This window comes from Hypomesus nipponensis, chromosome 21 (genome assembly GCF_054491055.1).
Source record: "Hypomesus nipponensis isolate SF chromosome 21, ASM5449105v1, whole genome shotgun sequence".
NCBI classification, from domain to species: Eukaryota; Metazoa; Chordata; class Actinopteri; order Osmeriformes; family Osmeridae; genus Hypomesus; species Hypomesus nipponensis.
In genome coordinates, this window is record NC_140381.1 from 8,016,703 (window position 1) to 8,041,809 (window position 25,107).

Sequence of the window (25,107 nt, forward strand, 5' to 3'; positions counted from 1 at the left end):
GTAAGGTTGTGAGGGTGACGGATTTGATAGCCATGTTCAAAAATAAAACACGTGTAGGGCCTACAATCTTTCGGAAGGTCAGCATCCATCCTTCTGCAGGTGATTTTTGCGGCTCGAGTGGACGTCACGATCAATTAGCAAAGTTTTCGGATGGGACTGAGTTTGAACCAATCATATTGACACATTATTTTTGTGGCTCCAATCAAATCCTTACTTTCAATGTTGGGCGTGACATACAGCGCGGCCTAGAGGCGGGAACAGAGAATAGCTGTACTGCATGGCGAGTTAGGTTGAGAGAGTGTCGTATGGTGGGGGTGTACCACTGATGTGAAAGCGGCCGAAAGAAGGGAATATTTGCAGGAATAATAAGGAATTGTAAGGAATATTACAATAACTTATTGGATACCAGAGTATTCGTAGAAGTTTGCAAGCTCATTTTACAACTGCACCAGGTAAGTTTGAGGAAGATATGAATGGTTTTGTAACGGATGCCGGACTGGCTAACGGATTATTTTGCCATGACTTTTCAACGATGGAGGACCATAAGCTTGCTACTAGCCGTCACCACAAAGCCAGCTAGCAAGCAACCTGTCATTGGAATTTTTCTAGAACCCTCCAGAAATAAATGACAATATTAAAAAGTTATTTCTGCCACTGTAGTTGATAAATGATCTGTGTTTAATATTGGAAGCATGCATGCATGTATTCCATCATAACATTTTAGCTGAGCCACCCACACTGTCTGGTGATGATGCGTGCTGCGGGAAGAGCGTGCCTAGCCGGTTTAACTTAGGCTCACTTACATCTAACTCCTTATGATGATGATGATGATAAAGATGAACGCGTGAGCTAGCTAGTTATAGGAAGAGAGAGCAAATTATCCATTGTACATATAAGCTTGTCAAACGTTTAATAGTCATGTAAATTAATAACACTACTTAATCTATTAAATGTGTGTTTTCCGTTTTTTTAAACGATACATTCCTTGTCATCCCAGTTAGCCATACTAGCCAGCCTAGGCAAAACAATACTGGATAGGTGGCGGCCATATGGACATGTTATCTTCCTATAGCTTCAATTAACGGTAACCAGTCGTGGTTCATATTCATATTCAGACTGATTACGCACAAGTACCAAGGTAATTGTGGGCAAAAATGACTGGAAAACATGCTTGGCGTGTGGTCAGTGTGATATCATAGCTAGCTAGCGAGGTAGCGCGCGGGGATGCAGTGCCAGTGGCACGGCAGCGCGCTTAGCGGCACCCTGATCCCTCCATCCCATGACCTGACCCAGTTTCGTGTTTAGTATCCCAACAAGCATCATCTTGAGCTTTCCTTACGAAGCTGACTGACATACACTGACCTTCATGATACACACTCTGGTTACTTGAACCTTGCCATGGGATGATTTTAATCAGTCTAGAGTCTGGATGATGGTCCTTAGCCATGAGTTCGAAACAGAAGTCACCAATTTCAGTTTAGTTTGATAATATGGGATATCACCCATTTACCAGTCAATATATCAAGTGGATGTCTGGTTTCCCACTTCAGATTCATCCTGCAACTGTTTCCCCTAGACACTAGTCCTGTATAATACGTTTCTATTAACATGGGGTTCATGGGGAACCAGAGCATGGTTTGGTAGTGACAGTCTACCACAGGCAATGTGGTGTGTGTTAGTGCGGGCACATACTTTAGATTACTGCGCTCTATACTGTGGGGTCAGCTTTCCCTTCTGTAATCCTTAAACATAACTGAACCATTACGGCCAGATTCATGCTCACAGATCAAGGAACACAGACCTGCATGGGCACCAGGGAGATGACTGATGCCTTGTGTCTGAGGAATGTTTCCCTGACGTGGGACACGCACTCCGGCTGTTGGCCGGAGCTGTCCATTGCTCTAATAGTTAAGCCCCATATTAATAGACGAGTAATCCAGAAGTCCCACATCTTCATGTTTTGTACTGAGGTGGTTTTGGTTTATGAGATGGCTCGGTTGAGTCTTAATGCCTCCCCCCCCCAAAAAAAATACTGGCTGCAGGTAGGGTACTAGGTACGCTACATCTTACACAGTCACCTAGAGAAGCTGCAATAAAACAATGTGTCTCTGTTTCGTACCGATGCACAGGGCTAACTGTATTGTAATTGCATAATCTTCCAGATAGATAGTGAGAGAGACCATTCATCCTTGAGGGGTGACCAAGAAAGTATTAGACTAACATCCATAGGGAGTCAGGTGGCTGAGCGGTTAGGGAATTGGGCTAGTAATCTGAAGGTCGCCAGTTAGATTCCCGGCCGAGCCAAAATGACGTAGTGTCCTTGGGCAAGGTACTTCACCCTACTTGCCTCGGGGGGAATGTCCCTGTACTTACTGTAAGTCGCTCTGGATAAGAGCGTCTGCTAAATGACTAAATGTAAATGTAATGTCCAGACAGTGTGCTGATTAAGCTCCACTGGTAACTCAGGCCCTCCCTGCCCTCCACAGGTGGCCTAGTGTGTTCTGGTACCCGAACATGGCACAGCGGAGCGGGCAGGAGGACCCGGAGCGGTACCTATTTGTGGACCGCGCCGTGGTGTACAACCCAGCCACGCAGGCCGACTGGACGGCCAAGAAGCTGGTGTGGATCCCCTCGGAGCGTCACGGCTTCGAGGCGGCCAGCATCCGGGAGGAGCGTGGGGACGAGTGCGTGGTGGAGCTGGCAGAGAACGGGAAGAAGGCCTCGGTGAACAAGGACGACATCCAGAAGATGAACCCGCCCAAGTTCAGCAAGGTGGAGGACATGGCCGAGCTGACCTGCCTGAACGAGGCGTCGGTGCTGCACAACCTGAAGGACCGCTACTACTCTGGACTCATCTACGTGAGTATCCTACAGTTCATCCTGCCATCCCATCCATCCGTTTACATCCGGTTCGGAACGGGTCCGTTGTAATACGGGATTGCTCCAGTCTGTCATCGCCTCGTCCATAGACGCCGAAACCCATTTGGTCTTAAATGCACCGCCTCTTGAGGCCGTGATGAATTAGACATGTACTAGATAAGCAGCTATTTCCCCTGTGATTATGACCCACTTAGCGACATGCATTCCTGGAATAGATGGAGAGTTTGTGGGGCACCTGAGACCGAGGGAGAAGCCAAAAGGGCTGCTGGGGTACAGACGCCTACTGGATCTATTCTCGTGGTTTTCTTCCCCTAGAGGTGTCGGGGATTGGAGCACAGAAGCTTTGAGGGATGAGGTCATTTTGGATCTTTAGCATTGGAGAGCTTTTATCTTGAGGCTTCAAATCTCAGAGACAAAAAATGGATCAGTGATTAGGGTGTACTGCTTTTTTTTTGTCATTAGTTTATGGTGTCAGACCTGCAATAGGTTAAACCATTTTGCTTATCACACATGAGGTATTATGTCAGTTTCCAGTGGTCGCAATCATCCCTTGCAGGTGGATGGAACATTTTAAGGAAGAAGCCTCTCAACCAAAAGCAGCCTCAGTTGTCATAGCTACCGCACCAATAGCAGGGAACAGAAGGAGGGCTATTCAAAGCTTGCCCACCTTCCTTCCGTCCACACACTCCCTTGGCCGGGGTGGGATTGCTAGGCAAGTCCCAGGCTTGTGAGGCCCTGTTCGTCTGTGCACACGCTGCTCTCTTCATGCTGAGTCACACACTGGAACCACACCATCAGAATGGAGTCCTTTGTTTCAGCTGATAAGCAACAGCTGTCTCTGAATAACTAGCATTTTTAAGACCCCCAGATTGAAACCAAGAAAAAAAAATGGCCTTAATCGAATGTAAGTTTTGAGGTTTCCCTCTCTTTCTTTTTCTCTCCTCCCCCATTCCGTTTCTACTCCCAGATATTCCCCTAATTTCTCCCTAGTGTACTTTTTCTTGGCTTTGTGTAATGTGTGGCTAACGGACTCGGTTTGTGTGGTGTGGAGAAATGCCTGCAGATGCCCTCCTCTTGGTCCTGCTCCTGGCCTCCTCTGATGTGTGTGCTCTTATGCTAAAGCTCAGAAAAAAAAACACATTACAGCTTTAATCAGTGCACATATTTGTGTGACACACCATTCAGTTACTGGTGAGGGAAGATGGCCCCAGGCCGGTGGCTTTGGAGTGATGGTCTGCAGGAGTCATCACCCCCCCCACCCCCCCAACCCCTCCTTACTCTAACTGAGCATATGTTTTTCAGTCTTTATCAGAAGATCGTTTCTTTGAGTCCGGACTTAAACTACTCCTTTCCTCCCTCCAAACTTCAGCACGCTGTGAGGGCAGATTAAATAATGGTGAAGCAGGGATATGTGAAAATACACACACACACACACACACTGTGTAGGCAGAGCAGAACTGCTTGCTCTGCACTGGTTCTCCAAGGGTCTCCTCCTACGCCTAGACCACAATACTTCACCGTTTGAAACCACTGCTTACAGTAATTACACCTTTCTCCTCAAAATCTCTCACTCAAAACGTCATGTTCACCTCCTTGTACTGCCTCCTGCACAGCAAAGTCAATGTAAAAAAAAAAACTCCCGTCCTTGTCCATGGAGAGGCAAAACGTTGTTGTTTCTCAGCTCAGCTGGACACGGAAGACCTCCTGATTGCCAGACAACTGGGAAACCCAGCTGTGCCGAGATCTACTTTAGAATCCACACAACTTCCACAATCGCTGTTACGGTTAATTCCCCCCACTGCTCTTCTCTGGGACCAAGACACAGCCGGACCCTGGCTGCAGCCTTGCTCTCCACCCTCAGTGTCTCACCCCTCGCATGCAGAGCCACGCTAATCCCCCCCCCCCCCCAATCACACCCCAGGGACCTCCATCAGGAACGGGCAGCTGAGTCATTCCTCTCCCCTGCTTGCCTGGGGCTCTCGGCCTGGGGCTGCTTATCCGTCTGCATGGCGCCCACAGTCGGGGGGCCAGTGATGACAAGGGGTGTGGGCGGGGGCACCGGGCAAGCTGCTTGGCTCGCATCCCTGAAAGGTGATGCTTACAAAATATGTGGACTATATTGAATACGGACTATAAAATATGGACTATATTGGCCTGTTTTTGTTCTGTGGTCATGAGACAACTGGGGAAGCGAGATGGTCAGTACTCTGCATGCAGTCTTCTGCTTCCTCCCAGACGTCTGGGGATACAGACTCCAGTCTAACTCTGGAGTAGTAAATCTTGACTTGACTATCAGACTGTGCTGGCCCCTGGCCAGGCCAAAGCATATTTCTGTGTCTGAAGAGGCTGTGTATGACAGACTGGTCATCTGGTGGCCTTTCCCTCTGTACCGAGTGAACACTCAAGATTTACTGAATCACTAGGGGACTTCAGAGGATTGCTCACGTATACCTGTTGGTCTACAGTACAAGCACTTAAGTTGTAGGTGTAAAGCACGTGACGTATTGTCACCTTCAGAACTTCACAGCAATATACAGCCTGGTCTGGGTATGCCCCTGAAAAGGTGTCGGAACAAACGAAGGGCTGGTTCAATCAAACGGGACGTGAGCGCATGCACGAGGAACAAAGCAACCGATGCATTTGTTTTTCTACACCAGGCAGTCTGTGTGTGTAACGTGTGACTGTGAGTGTTGGCTCCTCCAGCCAGGCGACAGCCACCGCTAGCTTTGTCGGGGTCTTTAAAGGACCCCGTCGCTCCCCCAGCATGGTGCGGCCACACCGCCATTGTTCCTGCTCAGTTACTGGTGGCCCCCGGCCCCCCCCCCCCCACAGCCCCCTGCCCCGGCACAGACAACATAATTACAGGAATGTGGCTCTGCAGCTCAGCCAAGCATGACTTGAAAAAGGGAGGGGAGGGGAGGGGAGGGGGGGGCAAAAGGAGGGACAGAGAGGGCCAGACAAAATGGACAGAGGGTCCATGTGATTGTGAGGGGACCCCCCCCCCCCCCCCCCTCTCGCTCCCCTCTCAGTCAGTTGATGGACTATCCGGACTGCAGACATGACAAGGATTAACTCTTGCCTGGCCTGCCCTCATCCTCCAGTCTGCATCAGGCTGCAGGGGGAGTGTGGCTGCGCAGTATGGATTAAGGGTGCCACCCCCCCACTCTGCCCCACCCCGCCGCATGTTTTTTATTTTCTTTTTTGCTGCTGCGAGGATTTGTGCTGTTGTATGATCTCACGGAAAACTCCCCATCCGGGTTTTCTGTACCAAGCCGTAGCGATCCGGCGCAATGCTGCACATTGTCCTGCTCTGCTCACCTCCGTGAAAGTACCCAGGCAACACCAGACTGGAGTAGAGAAGGACATGATGACCGCAGAAATAATCTGAACTAGGGTGGCAACGGTCCAACTATCTCCGTCTCCATCAGTGTTTGAGCGTACCTTTTTGAGGTTCAGAAACCCAAAAAAGGGACACAGTATCTCTGAATTGCAGGACAGGAGGCTTCCTGTCTTTATGATACAGTGAAATTGTTAAATATTTACAGTGTCTAGCAGACCCAAGGTCAACCTTGATAATTGCCTTGATAAGGGATGACTGTTCTCTCTCTCCCCCAGCCAACACCACCTGTATTTCATTCACCCAGGTCTTAAAATATACAATGCAAGGCCAGCTATTTCTGGGTGTGCTATACTTGCTGTCCATTTTGCAGTTGACACTCATTTGATCCCAGTGGTGAAATGAGTTCATAACAGTTGAAGCAAGGACACTGGCATATTGTCGTTGGTAATTTATTCAATACCTTTTCCTTGGAAAAATGAAGGCATTTGGGGGCTTTACATCAGGCTACCCAGTAAGCAAAAGGTCACTGACTAGATGTTGAAAGATGATCTTGAATATGTGTGATATCTATTGAGAGTTCAACAAAATTCACGTTCGGATGACACGCTATCCTTATGTACTCTCCGAAAATGAAAAGTGTACGTTTTAGTCTCAATGTCAGTAGAATAGTCGACCAACACTTGAGTCTGTGTCTTTATTTTCCAGGTACATCCTACACAATAGTCGGCAGTGTTGTGTGTTTAGTGCTTCCTTGACCCAAGGAAACAAAATATTAAATCTTAATTTTTGTTGTTCTAATTCACAGACATACTCTGGGCTCTTCTGTGTGGTCATCAACCCTTATAAAAACCTGCCCATCTACTCAGAGAACATCATAGAAATGTACAGGGGCAAGAAGAGGCACGAGATGCCCCCTCACATCTACGCCATCTCAGAGTCTGCCTACAGATGCATGCTACAAGGTAAGTCTCTATGAGCTGGTTTGGGTTCATTACTTTTCATTGATATCATCACAAAATGGCACTTTCTACACAGTCTGAGCAGGATGTCAACATAGAATTGTTTTGAAGTTAAGTTTGGGCTAACTTGCACAATAAGGTGAAGACATTGGTTATATTTCTTTTATAAGGTGCATTGTTGTGAAGACATTGGTTATATTTCTTTTATAAGGTGCATTGTTGTGAAGACATTCTTGAGAAGCACGGGACTGTGAAGTTAGACTTACCTTGCGGATATTATTGGCAGTCTTAACTGCTGTAAGTTTATCTTTGGATTGTTGGTCCCTTGTGTCAACCAGAGCTTCTTGAAGAACTGTAGTGTTTCAGTACTTCAGGAGTTCATGTAGTATGTTATATTTGCTCAAGTTTCAGTATAGCTGGGATTATATTGGATGTTGACAAGATCTTAGTAGGCTTATGTGTTATGTTGAATAGCAGCAATAAACCCCGTCTTAGCCACATCAAAGAGACCACCAAGACTTAAGGTCAGTCTTAGGTTCCTCAACCTAAACACTCCACGTGGCACCATTGTCACAAATGTAATTCAGCAATTGCATTGTGATTAAGAGGATTATGGCACACTTTTAAACAACACATGACTTCACCCAACCAAACCACTTTCACAAGGCTTTAATTGAAACCATGGCAACACACACAACACAAGGCTAGCATTTTAAGTTGCGGTCACCTAAATCTCAGTTTTTGTGATTTAGTACGTCGATCAACCCGGTTTCGCGTAGTGTAGTAGCCCAAACTCAAACTAGTGTCTGAGGCATTATAGTATCGAGTGGCTCCCAGGGAAAAAGAAAGTCCGTAGAAAGCCCTTGAATGGAGCTCGTCTTAAGTTCTGTTTATTTTTCCTCCTCTGGAGATAAATTAATTTTGCCAGCAACGTCTGGAATGTGAAGGGGACTTGGTGGTGGGCGGGAGGGGAGGGGGGCATGGTGGAAAAGAGAAGTTAAGGAACGCTATTTTTCCATGCTGTGGTGTCTTTTGAGCAGTGCTGTGGACAGTTGGGGAAAGGAGAAATCAGCACTGAAGACAGTTCCAGGATCTAAATCTCAGTGTCTGACATCCAAAGCCTTTTAGGTCCTGTGAAAATACCTTACTTGAGATCTTCTTCATTTTGTCTTTTTCTTATACTGTGGCACTGTTTGTGGATTTTGACTTACCACTAGCCTAACAACTACCACTTGTTGAAAATGTACGCTCATTTTCATAATATCATAGACATGTGCCAGATATTTAGTTCCACATATGCAAAAAGTGGTAGGTCCCTATTGGTAGTTCACATTCAATATAATCATAGAGAAAAAATCCCCTTCAGCATCCGCTGTTCCCAAGCTTTATTCAGCAGTGCCCAGCTCTGACAGCAGTTCCCACATGAGTGGAGTAGAAGGACTGGAGTTTGATTTACTGGAAGCAACCCAGATATACACACACGCCCATCTATATCTCCACCATCTTCCTGGTGCCAGTAACCCGTCAGAAATATCAAACCACAGACTCCAAAATCCTTTTCCCTTGCCCTCTTCTATCTCCGTGCCAAGATGAATGTCAGCATGTTTACCTACCATTAATCCGCAACCCTCTTACGCTTCAGATCGATGGCTACTGTCAAATGTAATTTAAAGATGCATTCTGTTGGTTTTAATTCTCCTGTAGTAGACAACCAGGCTGTTGTACTGTATATGGAGGAGTAACACTATTATACTACCCAACAGTGTTAATAATCAGGTCCATGTCATTGGGAGATTTCTGCAGAAGATGGGTCAAAGGTTCTCTGGTCGATGAGACACCCAGGCCTAGGGAGCTGTGACTGGGATCAGACCACCTAAAGCAGTGAGGGTGACCCGCATTGTGGGGCACAAAAGGGTCTTTGTGTGTCTGCAAGTGCGAGCCAGTGGGGGTTTTTGACGAGCTGGGCCTGTCCGTCAGACTGTGCCTAGACGTCAATGCAACGGGAAGCTACCTCACAGTGGAAAACGTCAGCATTAGATGGACCACTTTGCATAGCTTTGGAGGGGTCGTCCCAAAGGTCCCCTACTGCATGCAGTGAGCCTACTTGCCTTTCTTTCTCGTGGTTGGCTCACAATCTCACAAGACGGTACACACACTCTCACTCACTATGTGGTTCATGTAATGGAGTCAGATGGCTGAGCGGTTAGGGAATCGGGCTAGTAATCAGACGGTTGCCGGTTCGATTCGAGTCCGTGAAAATTGACGTTGTATTCTTGGGCAAGGCACTTCACCCTACTTGCCTCGGGGGGAATGTCCCTGTACTTACTGTAAGTCGGTCTGGATAAGAGTGTCTGCTAAATGAATAATGTAAATGTAACCCAGGCAGCTATCTCTTTGTATACTCTCCTCTTTTCATCAGGACCCTCCGGCCCTCCTTCACCCTTATTGTGTCTGCATGTATGGGTCGATGGATGGTTGGGGGTAGGGTCCGAAGACTTTGTAATGAATGCCTTTCCACACCCAACCAAATTTGTCCTGGCTTGTGCTCCATTTCACCCATTTATGAGGTGTTAGTTTCTACCCAGGGAAATATATTCGGGAAATATATTTCTGAGGACATGCAACACCAGTAGCTCCTAAGGCAGCATTAATCAGCCAGTCTAAGTCAAGTTTTGTAGTGTAGTTATCACCAGTAAATCGCTGTTGTTGCTGTAAAATCAGGTTTGTAGGTTGCAGATTAGCGGATGCCAGCTGCTGCTCAACTGTGCCTAAAGCATGTCCGTAACCTGGTTCAGTTCAGTGGCTATCCAGCTGTATAGATTAGACGCTGGTGTCTGTCTGTGCAGATCATGTGATGTTACTGGATCGGTAAACAGTGTAACAAATATACATTGTGCTGTCTCAGCCATTTTCACATTACGCTTTGTGGCGTTAGTACTTTGCACATTCTAATGTTCCAGTTAAACCGCTGCTAATAGAATAAAGATGAGAAGAATGCAACTTTTTTTAGTTTGTTTTTAATCTCGTCTCCTCATTGAAATCGTCCAGATTGTCAAATTAGGTTAATAGCTAAAGCGTGTCCTACCCATCAGGGGCTAGTAATTTTCCCAGCATTTTTGAGATGCCAGTCAATGCCCGGGCGGCGGGTTAAATGAGGTATAACTTGACAAAGAGCAGTTGTGCGAGCAGGCCACCAGATGCACACTGGCACATACACATCTGCCGTTGATTAGTTCTCCAGATACTTTTCCACAATCTCCCCTCGCTGCTCTGTTGATGGTGTCCAGTCAGTAACGGGGGGCTAATTTTAACGTTTCTGGAAATGTGTAGGGCTTGTTATGAAAGGCTGATGTTCTCATGAGCGAAACCATGTGTGTCCGGGAAGCAATGGTCATGTCAGCAGTGGTGATTGATTTCAATAGTGAACCTGCATCAACAGCAACAGTGTTCCTCAGCTGGACGCAAAACAAAGCTTTGTGTGACCAAAAAAGTAAACAGCTTCCATAGGAACATGATTCCCTCTGCTTGTAATTGGATAGGCCATTAGGGCCATCTTAGTCCAAAACATCTTACGGTATTACACAATGCAGAATTCTTTGGTTATGAGTCTTTTGGGCCCACTTCGTCACTCATAAAATCCCCTTTCATGACACTTGCTGAAGAGAATAGCCCATGTATCATTCTTGTATTAAAAGATCAAGAAGTTCAAAAAATAAATCATGAAGTTGAATGTCTTGGATGAAAGTGAACAGTCTAGACCCTGAAGAATGTGATTGTGATGTGCGATTGTGGTGTGGTTACTTCTGCGTGTGTGCATGTGTACAGGTCCTCTTTCCCACCTGGTACCAATAAGACATGCAACAAGCACTAATGGGTTTCATGGCCAAAGTTCTTTTGAACTCAATACAAGGCTCTGTGCCTCGGTCTTGTCCAGCAGTAGAATGCACACAGAGATTATTGTTAATCTATTGGAAAAGGGAACCTGCTACATTTCAAAGGGATTCCAATGGAAGCTTCCAGAGACGGAAAATCTTTTTCACTGACTCCATTGTTTCGTGAATGTTCTTTCACCTGTTTAATGAAGCGGATGTAGTTCTTGATGGTGAAATAATTTGATCATTTATGAAGTCGATTATAATAATCAACCCGACCACCTCACATCCTCAAACAGGAGGCTATCCATTAACCCAACAGTTGGGTGGTGCCGGAAACCCCCCAGAAATTGTAACTCAATTCCTACGTTTCATCCCCAAGTTTCCCTTGTGTCTTTGACTTAGAGCTAGACTCACCCCCAGTGATGGATGATGTCCCAAAAATCAGTGGGTCTAATTGGATGTGTCCAGCTGTCAAACACAAGCCACTGCTTGGCAGTCCCTGGAGAGCGAGTCCTTCAGCAACCTGCAGACAGGTCCCAGCTGTTCTGATCCTACGGTAGTCTGGGCCACAGTGCTGCGTGGGGCCATGATGGCTTTCTCCTCTGGGAGCTAAGGAACAGCTGACCCTTACCAAAGTTCTAGTTCGCCTAGTCCATACAGGAGGACACTTTCGAGAAGCTTGCTCGTCCGCTCCCGTTCACTCTTCGTGTTTACTGAAGTGTTTGTATCAGAATGTCTCTTAACGATTTTTCTCCGGGCCCTCTCTCTCTGCCTGCCATTAGATGACCGGAGTTTTGGTAATGCAACGGAGACGGGGTTTAGAGTGGCCATGTCTCCCTTGGGATGTATAAATCACTGCCTGACGACACAGGAGGCGGCCGAGTGGGCTCCTAATGACCCTGAGCGTGGGCGGAAGGAAGCCTCATAGGCATGTAGAGAGGGCAAGCCTTGCCTGTTTCCCTTTATCCGGGCTGAGCCCCTCTGCACTACAGCTCAGCCAAATCATACTTCCATCGATCATTTTCTGTCGTTGAAGAATTTTTTCGTTTTAGTGTGGGGTTTAGAAGAGTGTTGACGTCAGAGGGAAGTAGTGGAATGCCATGGACTCCACCAGCCTTATCCAGAGAACTGGGTTGAAAGACATGGACACCAGCTGGTTTTAGAAGGCTGGGGAAATGCCACACATTTTCTCAGGGACATCCCTTGAAGCCCATGATTGGAGCCCAAATAAACATCTACCTGCACAATGGGGATCCCTTAAGGTAGCAAAAAGGCTGAGAATCCATGGTAGTAGTTTGTTTTTTCCTGTGAAAAAGGACCCTTATCTTCCTCTTGGAATGACTTGACATTGAGGGCAGAATGCATTCTCTGACGTTCCCCAGTGTTCCGAAGGGTCTTGTCAGCAGGTGGTGGCAGCAGCTTGTCACCAGGCCCTCTCCAGGAATCTGGTGGTGAGGCCACTATCGTAGCCTGGTTTTCTCACCATCGAAGAGTGCCAAGACAGGAGATCACATTAGATCATTTTGGTATTTTTAGTTTTATAAAATGTTAAGTTAACGTGGCTATTTCTCCTCTCTTTCCTTAGTCTTTCTCCTTCTTTCTCTGTTGTTATAGCTGTGGCTCAGTACAAGACCTGTATCCTGTGATGTATTTTGCTCAGGAGATCAATATTGAGCACATATATCATCAAAACAGACCAAGTTCTGGGACCTCTGTCAGTTTGTCTCAAATAATGTTTAATTCGCCTATCGTCTTTTCCTCAGGGGAGGTATTTCTCAGAAAAGGTCCACGTAGGAGAACCACTTGTCACGGATCTGCATTTAGTTTTTTCCATTTGGTCTGTCACTGGCTCAGGACCAAAGCCAGCACTGGTCCTATCAGAGAGTCCTGACTACAGTAGTGCATAAATGAATGTCGAATTAATTGCATTGCCTTTAAAATATATATATATATATATATTCACCGACAACTGTGCAACAGTCATTGTCAGTGTTATCTTGACTGTGTTAAGCACAGGTGCCGGGTAACAGTGACCATGCGCAGAGGTATGTACCAAATCCTATCATCTGCCTTCTGTCAAAGGGAGTTGGGTAAGATACAACATGAGGGAAAATGGCTGGCCCATGTTGCTGAGAACACAACTATAGTATTGTATTAGGACCCCTGAATCACCACTGGCATCCTGCCCAAAATATAACAGCTCTGAGGTGTTATGCTAATAAACAGTCTCAAGACATTTTAATGATTTAAAGTGATAGATTTTCCATGCCTCCTAGCACTCAAAAGACTGCTAAATTCTAAATTTTTAGTGATGCTTAACGTTCTTGATCTCCGGATTTATGCTGTCAAAATGTTTTTGATTTTATGTTTGATTTGTCCCTTGCAATTGCCAAATGCAAACAAATCCAATAAATGTCAGTTTTTTGGGGGGGTCAGAATATAAAATGACTAACTGCAGAGCATAAAATAACTGTCTAAATATGGTATAGTGGTGGCGGCGGTGGCCCATAGGAGGTCTACCAGGAATGTCTTCTTTATAGCTAGGTATATCCTCATGAAAAGTTGTGTTGGTGTTTGTAGTGACTGACTGTACTTTGTAGGAGTTCTTCAAAGGTCAAGAAGTCAAAGCGAGGGTGTAGGTTACAGGATGAGACCAAGGGGATCAGATGGCTGAGCGGTTAGGCAGTCAGACTATTAATCAGAAGGTTGTTGGTTCGATTCCCGGTCGTGCGAAATGACGTTGTGTCGTTGGGGAAGGCACTTCACCCTACTTGCCTCAGGGGGAATGTCCCTGTGTACTCACTGTAAGTCGCTCTGGATAAGAGCGTCTGCCAAATGACTAAATGTAAATGTAAGGGACTCGTGTCTGGCAGGGATGTGGACTGGAATGTTAGGAACGAGTTGGGCCGCTGCCATCCCCGTGGATGGGGACAAGCTCATGGGGGGGGTCAGGAATAGGGAAATGGTCAGCCGATAGTTTGATATGGCCACGGGCCCTGTCTCTGCAGTTTTGTGGCCTGTTATAGAGTCCCCCTCAGGGCCAACAGACAATGACATTCATTTGTCTGGTGTGGACACAAGTCCTGAGGGAGTCATGTAGCTTAGCTGTATGAGATACACCATTCATACTTATCACTTGGATGGTGGCTTGGACTATGGTGTTATTTGTTGTTCTGTTATTCTGGCAAATTGTAGTAGCTATTGCAGTGTACAGGGTTCCATTGAACACTATATTTGATTCGATTTTCATAAATTAAACCACTTCCACATGTTGATTCACCCTCATTAACCACATGGCTGAGACATTTGTCGCACGGCCATTTACACCAAACTAGTTTCTGGAGGTTTCTCCTTCAAACCCACTTTGTTAACAGCAAAAGCAATCGGGGTCTTTCTTTGGCGAGTGTTTGCACTCCATTGCCTCCCCTTAAAACAGGCATTAGGCTTCAATGGCGGAGGCTGGCCAAGGCCCAGCAGGCCACAGCTTCACAATGAGCTCACTGTGGAGGGACTGAGATCAGCTCCCTCTAACTGCCTCACTGCTCCTCTTCTCCAGTGCCGTCCTCTCACAGGGAGCGATGGCACACGCAGAGCCACTGTGTCCTCGTCAAAACCCAAGATGTCATCCAATTTTTCACTCTATCACAGGTTTGTTGATGTGGGCGTCTCTGTTTGTGGACTTTGGAGAAGCTTGAATGAAAGCTTGGGTGCTTGTGTTCCTGGTTACATGGTTGATTTTGACAATTTCAGGCGATGTTTGAAAGATATTGCTGACATTGTTGTCTTAAGATAAACGTTTGGTTCGCTTATTGAAGCCTACTCTTCTTAGAGTTAGTTGGGTACAGAAAAATTGCAGTGGTGTCTTTTTAGTATATCCTAGCCTGGCCTCCAAGGCATCCAGCGTAACGGTCATGTGAAGATGGAAAGAACATTACCAATCATGCAAAACCTACCAAACGGTCCTTATGACTGTAAAGCAATGTTACAAAAATACACTGCTCTGTGTGGATCCTCTCTCTCCACACCCCGAGGACCTCTGCCCTCAGAGGGTAATCAGCCATTTTACAATCTTGAAAGGTTGTTGGGGGTCAGATGGCTGGGCGGTTAGGGAGTCTAAATGCGTGCTAAATGACGTCCTTGGGCAAGGCACTTCACCCTACTTGCCTCGGGGAGAATGTCCCTGTACGTACTGTAAGTTGCTCTGGATAAGAGCGTCTGCTCAATGACTAAATGTTGTTGAGATCACAGTGCCGGCTAGGTCAGTGAATGGAAGTTGAGAGTCCTCTTGACTGGATTGTGCCCTTCTGTGTGTCTGCGGCCAGAGAGATAAAGAGAAGGAGACACCGTTCTGAAGCCTCTGGACTGTCTCTGTGTCTCACCGAGATAAGGATGCCAACGGTAAATATGAAGGGAGAAGCAGAGAGTTCATGGGTATTGTGTGTGTTAAGGGTGTAACAAAACGGTTCGCAAAATTCAATATGGTGTCACATGTTTTTCGATTCAGGGACTGAGAATATATTTCACCCAATTTAAGAAATGTTTTATTTCCCAAATGTAGTAGGAATAATCCAGTTGTTCTGTTTGCATTCATACCAAACCTAAAGCCACATACCGAACGGTACAATATGAATATGTTATCCGTTACACTCCCAGTGTGTGTGTCTATACCATTGTATTAAGAAAATTGTGTTAGGAACTCCCCTGATGTTGGACTGTGAAACGCTAGAGAGCGAAGTAGCTCAGTGAGGCTGTCTAAGGCTAAACTCCCTGCCAGTCCGAGACAGGAAGTATCTGTTGGACAGCAGGAAGCCCATACCGTCCCTGACGACGCCTTCCAGCTGTGCCCCAGTCACCCCGTCCCAGTCACATCTGACCCCACAGGAACACAGTCAGCACATCTCTGTTGCACAGTTCCCCCCCCCCCCCCCCCCAAGGGGTTGCTGAAAAAAAAATAATCCAATAAGGCAGAACATTAACCGCAGACATGGTCTATTAGTCAACACATACCACGATAGAATTCCACAATAAAATATATATTTTACAGAAAATTCTGCCCATTTTACCCTGATGAGGCCCCAGCTGTTTCTTCTCCCCCCTTCAACAGGAGTTAGACCAGTGCGGCACCGTTGAACCAAATTAGTGTAGTCACGGCAAAGACCATTAGCAATTCCACCAGCACACGCTGCTCCTAACGGTTGAGTGATCCCCCCCTCCCCCACTGCCACCCCTTCCCTCCACAAGTGTTATTTTATTCATGTATATTGAGTTAGCTGTGTGTCTAGAATCACAAATGAACTTGCGCACACTGAAAATGAATCAGAATGTTTGCCCTCTGTTTCTCAGGACAAGATGTACAAAGACACTTTTAGCAGTTGAGGATTCTATTCAGGTAGCCTTCCTCTCTTCATGTCTTGCAAAAAGTCTGACGTCGGGGCCAGTATGGTAATCACGGCGAGGTGTGAAAGGCCTTAATGTCCAAGACTCAGGGTCACTTCCAGTGACTCAGAGAGAGGTCATGGGAAATGTCATTGGCCAGGCACCATCTGCTGAGGACGAGGTAGAAAGGAACTGGCCTCTTGGCTGAATACAGGAAATGCCATTATGACGGGACTTCCAATAAAGCTGGTTCTACTTCTGAGTTTGGTTTAATTTCAAGCAGTGTCAACTTTACCTGAAATAAACCTGACGGTGCTTCAGTCATTGTGTTAGTTTCGTCCTTGTTACAACTGATTCCTATACATTCCTTCTAAGAGGGCCCCATTACACACTCTAATGCTACAATGTAGCACTCTGTCGACCTTCATGGAACAGTTTTGTCCACTGCATGTTCAATTTCCTCCACCGTGTGAATTGAAACCTTAAAAAGAATATTGAGCCGAGATTGTGTAGATGGCGTATTCAGCAGTTTGCCGCATTCACCTCATCAGCCCTAAGATGGGTTACGAGTAAAGCTTCGCTCATCTAGAAAGTTTGTTACACAGATGCTACATTTTATCGCGACATGTTGAATCTATCACTTGTCGCATCATACGCAATCACGGCGGCAACTCAAATTTTTCAAAGCCGTCTCAAAAGCCGTTTGAAGCATGTTTAACATAGTCCAGCTCTTTTGTGCTCTGGGTGAAATTCCCAAACTAATTAGGAAATTAGTTTACCAGGGTTGCAAGAATAATGTAAGTTTTGAATGTCTTTCAATGCTTGCCTGGCTTGCATAGTGTGTTGAAAAGTATTTATGAATAGCTTACAGTATCTTACAGGAGCCAGTCTCCTTAATGCACCGTCTATCTTTCCACTAGCACTCATAAATTTCCCAGATTGGATGGAAACTCATTAAACCAATCCGCAAGTGGATTCCCGGAAGCCAATGAGTTATTGATGACACCAAGGGCCGAGCCCATCTTACACTAGGGTGCTTCTCCACCTCAGACACCAGAGAAGATATCACCAGAAAGAAAAAGAAGATTCTGGAAGATTCTGGTCACAGCATGGGAGTTATTTACCTGTATTAATTTAGCAAACACTCTTATCCAGAGCGACTTACTATCCTGAGCGACTTAGTTATTGTGCACTGCTCGCATCATGTCCAACTTGATGCTGTGGTATTCACCTTCAGTGTAGTAGGAACTCGAGGTCCAGTGAAAGGGACCCTGGATGGATATCTAAGCTGAGAACCCTCCAACTCTGCCAGGCATATGACAGCCTGAGGAGACCCCTCCCTGGAAGACCGATGGAGCCACTGTTAGACCTAAACTCACTGTTCACACAGAAATATTGCTATAATGATGTGACTCAAAAAGATCAAACACCCATGATTACCCATATATATATATGCCTCATTAACTTTGACAAATGCCAGCGCTTCGCTCATGTGGCCGTCAAAATGATCAAATCAGATGTCCTGCAACAGACTGGAGGCAGTTTTAAGTAGAAGATTGAATCTCCTGATTTTTCCAGATTAGTGGAGCCAGTAATTGTCCCCAGCTGGCCTTCTGCTGCTACTGGTTTCACTTACTAATGCCATCTCCCAATTTTTCTGCCCATGAGCCAAAAGATGTGTTCCATTATTTCATATGGAAATGGTCAGTGACAGAAGGGTCATACAGTTGCAACATCCACTAAACCAGGCCAGGGCTTTTTAGAAGGGGAGGGTCCATGATTTTAACTAATGGTGAAAGAATAAGCCCCTCATGCATCGGAATGTAAAACCTTGGCTCAACTATTTCATATTCCTTTATAGACACGCTAATGGAAGCCCAGTTAACACACTAATGGACAGAGGACACAGAGACGCCCTGATTCTCTACCACCCCCTCTCTCTCTCTTCTGGCAGCCCAAACTGGATTAAACATGAGGGGAATTGGTACTGGGATGCCGAATAAGTGCACCAGTACAGCCTAGCTGAAAGGCTGGGAGTGAATGACAGACAACTACATACTAAGTACTGTCTTTCCCTGCCCCAGTGTAGAGTGACACTGTCCACACAGAGGGCAGCCGACTCATGCATACAGAGCTGCTGAGGAGATGACAGCAGAGACCAGAGGCAGTTACAATGTTTTTTGTAACCGCAGAGTTAGATTATCAGGGCAAAACAAATGAGATGTACAACTTAAAGACGTCATTTGTGCTGCAAAATGGAGAACACGGTTAAAATATTAAACTTAATTGAATTTCGTGCAATTATGCTTCAGGCACTTGTTTTTAAGATTTGATCCCACCATCGTCACTCACTTAGGCATAATGATTGCAGTGGAACATTTACCAAATGAAGAACAGCAACCAAGGGCAGACGATAACAATTGTGACTCCACTCTTCGGTAGTGTAGGGGTTTGGTGTAGACCCATCAGCATGCACAAATAGCTCATGCAACCCAACGCAAAATCTGAAAAACAAAGATTCCAAAACGTTTTAGTTAGGGAAATCCGATCACCAGTATTGAGTTTGGTGGAAACACGACTTGGTCTGTTGACCCTGTTCAGTGCCTCAGGCCTCCAGGCTCCTGTTCCCATTCAGACCACCAGAGCATAACTGGAAGGAGAGGACCGAGGGCGGGCTCAGTCATTGGCTGAATGTCTGCAAACAGACCTGACCTGGCTGTCATTTCAAATGGCTCCTTCCTGCTCATCTGGTCATAAAGCCAGTGTTCTTTCTTTTCCCTTTCCATCCTCGCTGTAAATACAAATGATGGCCTGCCCAGTTGCAAGTGCTGTGTTTCCCTGGCGACACTGAAGGGAAGCTGGGGTGGTTCCACTGGAGCCAAGGGGTTTTCCACATTTCCCAGCTCAACACTATCATTCACCGCAGGCAGCTGCTGCTTTCTGCTGTTTGTCCAGTGTGTTTCCGGGTGGATGTGCCTACATTTGTTTACTTGTTTAACATTGGTTCAACCGCACAATGCTGGGTGAAGCGAACAAACAAGCGGTGGCCCTGGATTTAAGATCGTCCCTCAGCCCCCTCGCGGCGTCTGCCTTATCTCCTGAATGCAGATGCTTGACTCGGCTACATCGACAATTACCTTCCTGAGTATCGCCAGATTTATTAAGCGGGATTCTGAACACCCCCTGAAATCCTCAATCGCCTCAGACTGCTCAAGTCTTCAAAGACGCAGACATTTCTTCCTCCCCACTGATAATGACCTTTAACCCTTTTTTGAAGTTGATATTTGTGTGTCCACATGGATTCTGGAAGGTTGGCTTTAACTCATAATTTTAGATTACTTTCCACTCCATCAGCGAGTGATGGATACGATATGAGGCTTCGTTTCAGTAAAAAAAAAATTTGGCTCAAGAATTGTCACTTAGTCACTGACCCAATTTCCCGAATCACCTCCATAATGGTCTGAGACTGCTGGGCTGCCTGTTAGTGATGAGGTAAAACCTTGAGAAATCACTGAACCATGGAGATTGATGGATGTTAATGCTGACTGTTTCTCTCTCTCTCCTCTCTTTCTCATCAACAGATCGAGAGGACCAATCCATTCTTTGCACGTGAGTGACTTTTTGAGCCTTGTCTACTCTGCTCTTCTTCTGGGACGACTGTCAGGGCTGGGTGTGGTCCGCTAACTAGACATCGACGTGTCTGACTCAATTTAATCAGAATCTTCCAGGCCTCTGTAGCTACAGGGAGAAGGGGACACGGAACGGTCTGACACATCAGAGGAAGAGAGGGACGTGCGGGGGGGGGGGGGGGGGCTGAGGAATGCCTGGCCTATCTGTATTTGGTACACGACCCTCCCTAGCATCTCTCCGAACGCCCCAATATCTGCTGATGACAGGAATGCAGCCAAAGGAAATGTCAGCGTGGCATCTCAACTGTCATCTTGTGTGACAGCCATACGAAGGCGACATGTAGGACGGGGTGGAGACTAGTCGGGGTGTTGCGTTTTTGCCCGTTACGTGTCTACCCTGTCCCTTACTGACTCCAGTACCAGCCCTGAGATACTTCCCTTCATAGGATGCCCAAGGGTTATGCCACCACATAACAAACGTTCATGTAAACATTTCTCTAGCCTTCATCATGTATAGATTCTGAGTTCAGAGGGGAGATGCTGAGGCATGTCTTGGGGAATCAAGTCAAAATGTTCATGAATAGTATCAATGTATTACTCAATACAAGAGTGTATGTGTGTGAGCACAGTGTGTGTTGAGTGTGTGTGTGTGTGTTAAACTTCCAACATGGCTCTAGACACATCATAACCCTCACCGAGGTGCTGTGTGATTAAGTCAGCCCTTGAAGTTATGGGCTACCTCATCTGCAGGGCGGACCTGAGGAATCTCACACTCTTCAGTTCAAGGCCAACAACAGGGACATTGACGCCATGGCTCATAAATACATTGTTCACAATGGCCACTGAACCCAGCAGTCACACCAGCGACAGCCTCTTTTTGCTTCTTTGCCTCCACATTCTTTCCTCAACACACTCAACTATGCAGACTCTGAAAGCAAATGTTCGACTCTGGGTTTTTTAATTGCCGCCTATTTTAAAGCCTCAGCTATGCTCTGCGCTTCCGAAGGTGTCACTCAAGTGTCTTGACAAGTGACCTGTCGAGCAAAACGGAGGCGAAGAAAAGGAGACATTCTTAGGTGGTCCCCCCTTTCCCTAAGCTGTCATCAACTGTGGTGCAGAGCACTCTGGAGCATTGTGGATTCTCCCGGCCTTTTGACTACAGTCGCTGAAGCAAGTAACACTGAAAATAAACAGTGGAGGAAGCTACACACAGACCCCAAAAACACTGCCTCATTCTGCTTGTCGGCAGTTTATTTTCATTTGATTTGATTGTGTCTGGAAGAAACTGCGGGCAGACACCAAGCGCCCAATTTAGGCCTGTCTCGAGGCAGTGGAATCCAGCCAAATATCATGTCTTCCTTGACCCCTAGACACTTGTGTTGGGCCATCTGATTGGATTCTAGCACAACCGCATGAGCCACAATGGCATGTTAACACTATGAAAGTGCCTGAAATACTCTGTTTCATATGAGTTCTTCCTAGTTGTATTCCTCACGTCCTCTACATTCTCTAACCGAAGGAAGCCTTCTTGTGTGTGTGTTGTCTGTCATACACAGAGGTGAGTCGGGCGCCGGCAAGACAGAAAACACTAAAAAGGTCATCCAGTACCTGGCACACGTCGCTTCCTCCCACAAAGGAAGGAAAGACCACAACATTCCCGTGAGTATCCGCCCTCGCCTCCACATCCAACGCTCCACGTTCCTCAATCTCTGCCTGCGCTAAACAAGGCAGGTCATAATTTGTTGATATATAGTCCTTTATTAAAATCCTAATGTGCTGTGTGGATTTGTCTAATAAGGCGCAACCAATGAGAGATGAGTTCTCGCAGCCCAGACAGATGATCATGTATTAATGTTCTCCCAGAGGAGCGGGCCTGTCTGATCCGCTGGTATTTAGGCTATAGTTTATAAGGGATTAACCCACCCAACATCACCATGTCAGATGGCAATGATGGTTAATTACCAGGATCATTTACAAAGGCTGAGGGGGGGACATAAGGTCACCACCAGGTTACGTTCTTCCTCAATTGCTATGCTGATGTTCAGTGTTGTATAAAGCGTTTTGTTGAAATTACGAAAACTTTACATGAATGGGCTGTACCATAACAATGATTTATTTAGCCCTGATGTATCTAGCTGTTAGTCATTGTTTTGACAGATTCAGGTGTATTTCGACTGAATACACGTTAGGCGTCAACCAAGTGAGTGAGAGGGGAGGGGGGGTTGGGGGGGGGGGGGTCTGACGAAACGCAGCCTGCACACCCGAGTGTGTGCTCCTCCCTCTAAATATTTGTATTTGTTTATTTGCAACACAGCCAGAGTCTCCAAAACCAGTCAAACCACAGGCAAGTCTTCTTTTCTTTTTTAACACAACCATGTTCATGTGCATGCCAACACCAACCCTGCTCTCAGCCACACTTAGGTATTTGAAGTCAAGGGTCAATTGAAGGGATTGAAGAGTGTTTGCTTTGAACGAGGCTTGCAAGGCAGTGCCGTCACAGATTATTATGCAAAGCGCACACTTCTTGTAGTGTACACTAGACATCTGTGCGAACGGCTGGCAAACACATTTGGGAGATTGACCTAGTCTCTCTTTTTGGCAGGCACCAAACCCAGTTGTAAGTACAAATCTAAACCCTGCATGGAAGTTCATCAAGCCTCCTACGGTCTTGTGTAGATGTGAATGCCTTTCCATTTCGTTTTCAAGTGTGAAGTTCGTTCACCGTGTAAATGTGCTTGCACATATTATTCACACTATCAGGAAACGCTATCGCACGCATGACATGTTAGGTAAGACCCAGGAGGCATGTTTTGCTTTGTTAAATGAGGCGTTCCGCAAGACCTTTTGGAATCCCAGCCATTACACTGAAAGGTGATGGAGGAGTACTCTTGCTGTGACACCTTGGACTCATGCACTAACATCTACCTCAGGGGTCAGTCTAGGAGCATAACCAGGAGACTTAGTAAGCCGTTCTAAAGCTAGTTCACTAGTTTAGTATTACCCTCTGTTTTCCAATCTGAATCTGTAGTTGGTCATGTTTGAACAGCAAAGAAAATGCTAACTACACACAAGTTGTATGTCGTAGGAATTAAATGAATAGCCACGTGAATGCTTTGGCACAGTTCCTTCAAGGTTGGATAAGTGGAATTGCAGCTGACATTTACAGTTCTAGGAACTCAAAAACATTTCCATTGCAACGTGACAGCCTGTCTTGATTTTTCACATTTCTTTTAGCAATGTTGTAGTTGTCTTCACCCATCGGTCACTCTTTCTTAGTTACTTTTGCCTCATGCTTGATTTTGTCCAGTCTGAATCGTCTCAACTGTAATAATGATATGTAATTGTATTTTTTTGGTGTATTTATGTACGTGTTCCTAGTATCCATGACCATTAACACTTGTTTATTTCCATGACAACATTTGCATCTGCCCATTGGCAACAGAGTGGACCCCTGTTCTATGTGAGTAGCAAGTTAGTACCTACCTCACCTGCACTCACCAGCTCAAACCACCATGGGCAGAACATGCTGTAAATGGGGCAGTTTGTTGCCACTCTGTCCACTCCAGATTCAGCCGATAATGGGTGTTCGCTGACCTGTTTAGACACTTCTCTTCTATCCACCTCTGTGATATTTCCGTTTCCCGTCCTGTGTTAAATGGTGTGTGCCCATTCTTACCCGTCGACCTCTGCTTCCTTCAAATATCTTGCGTTTAAGAATCGCCAAATGAAATCTCATATAGGTTTAACATGTACATTAGAGCAGGGGTTCCCAATCCTGGTCCTCGGGGCCTCCCTGCCCTGCATGTTTTAGATGTTTCCCTGCTCCAACACACCTGATTCAAATGAATGGTCGTTAACAGGCTTCTGCCTAACTAGATAACAACCCATCAATTTGAATTGGGTGTGTTGGAGCAGGGAAACATCTCAAACGTGCAGGACAGGGGGTCCCTGAGGACCATGGTTGAAGACCTCTGATGTACATGGTTAAGCTACGTGTTAATAAACAGGCCCTCCACTCTTGGAGCTGACAGGTCCCAGTGTACAGATTGACACCACCTGCCGCCAACAACACTGAACATGTCATACATTACACTGGGTCGTACACTGAGCCAGAGCCCTTTTCAGCACCTCATCGCTAAGATCTCCCCCTGGCATCCTCCCCGGGAGGGAGCCGTGCAGCAAGCAGTACTGGTCTTTATTGAACCTCCCTTCCCACCTCCCCATGAGTTTGACTCACTGGAAAGGACTCTTTGAGGGGAGCAGGGACAGCCAAGAGCAGCACTACTCAGACCTCCCTCTCCTCCCTGGGGAGAAGGGGAAGAGGGCTGGGCCAAAACCTCCAGCAGCCTACAGGCCTTCCTCGGGCTGACTACACAACCTCCCACAGTGGTTGTTTGGAAGATTAAATCATCGTCCCTTCGTCGTTCCCTGTCATTGGCACGGTGGATTTTCTATGTATGTGTATACAGGGGGAAAAGCCAAGTGGGGAGAGATTTGGCTGCAGATCGAGAAGTCTCAGGTTCAAATCCCCCCTAACATGCGTCGCTTCGGAGGAAAGCGTCAGCTTAATGAAGACATCATTATAGGTCTTTAAAATCTGTAATGAAATAATTCCTCCGTCAGGCTACTGACTAACAGACCAAGCCAAGGTACTGTACCTGGTCACGCCAAACCTTATATGTTACGCTTTCTGGCTTTACCAGTGATGTAAAATCCACTGGGCTGTAGAACCATACCCAGATTTTGGGGACTGACAAGAGCTGGTAATATCTGTCCAGACTGAAATCTGCCGAGCAGATGTTAACTACTCGTCCCCAACTGGGTCCTATGCCTCGTCTGATTCACTGGGAGAGTTTCGATTGATTCTCTTATGACCCCTCCAGCTGTCGCCTCCCTTTCCTGGCCTTTGGATGAGGAACTGGTTTCTGAACACTGTCAGAAGAGAAAGAAAGTGGGTCAGCTATTAAAGCCTCTGAATTGGGACCCCCACCCCCCCTCCTGCTGGTATGGGCAATCTGCGTTTTTTGAAACAATCCAATTTAGTTTTA

General features: G+C 46.3%; 1 protein-coding gene across 2 annotated transcripts in view; it reads left to right on the forward strand.

Annotated features, from left to right (window-relative positions):
* The first annotated feature begins 287 nt into the window (after positions 1-287).
* The window catches only part of LOC146237738 (myosin-10), a 49,175-nt gene continuing 24,355 nt past the window's right edge, over positions 288-25,107 (forward strand). The window contains exons 1-8 of one of the 2 annotated variants that reach the window (XM_084685392.1): positions 288-452; positions 2,487-2,859; positions 7,026-7,182; positions 20,012-20,039; positions 21,616-21,718; positions 22,374-22,403; positions 22,662-22,676; positions 23,502-23,519. In XM_084685392.1, coding sequence (XP_084541518.1) covers positions 2,515-2,859; positions 7,026-7,182; positions 20,012-20,039; positions 21,616-21,718; positions 22,374-22,403; positions 22,662-22,676; positions 23,502-23,519 — 696 coding nt within the window. In that variant the 5' untranslated portion in view covers positions 288-452; positions 2,487-2,514. The remainder of the gene's footprint in view (positions 453-2,486; positions 2,860-7,025; positions 7,183-20,011; positions 20,040-21,615; positions 21,719-22,373; positions 22,404-22,661; positions 22,677-23,501; positions 23,520-25,107) is intronic. The other variant, XM_084685393.1, reaches the window with a different exon arrangement.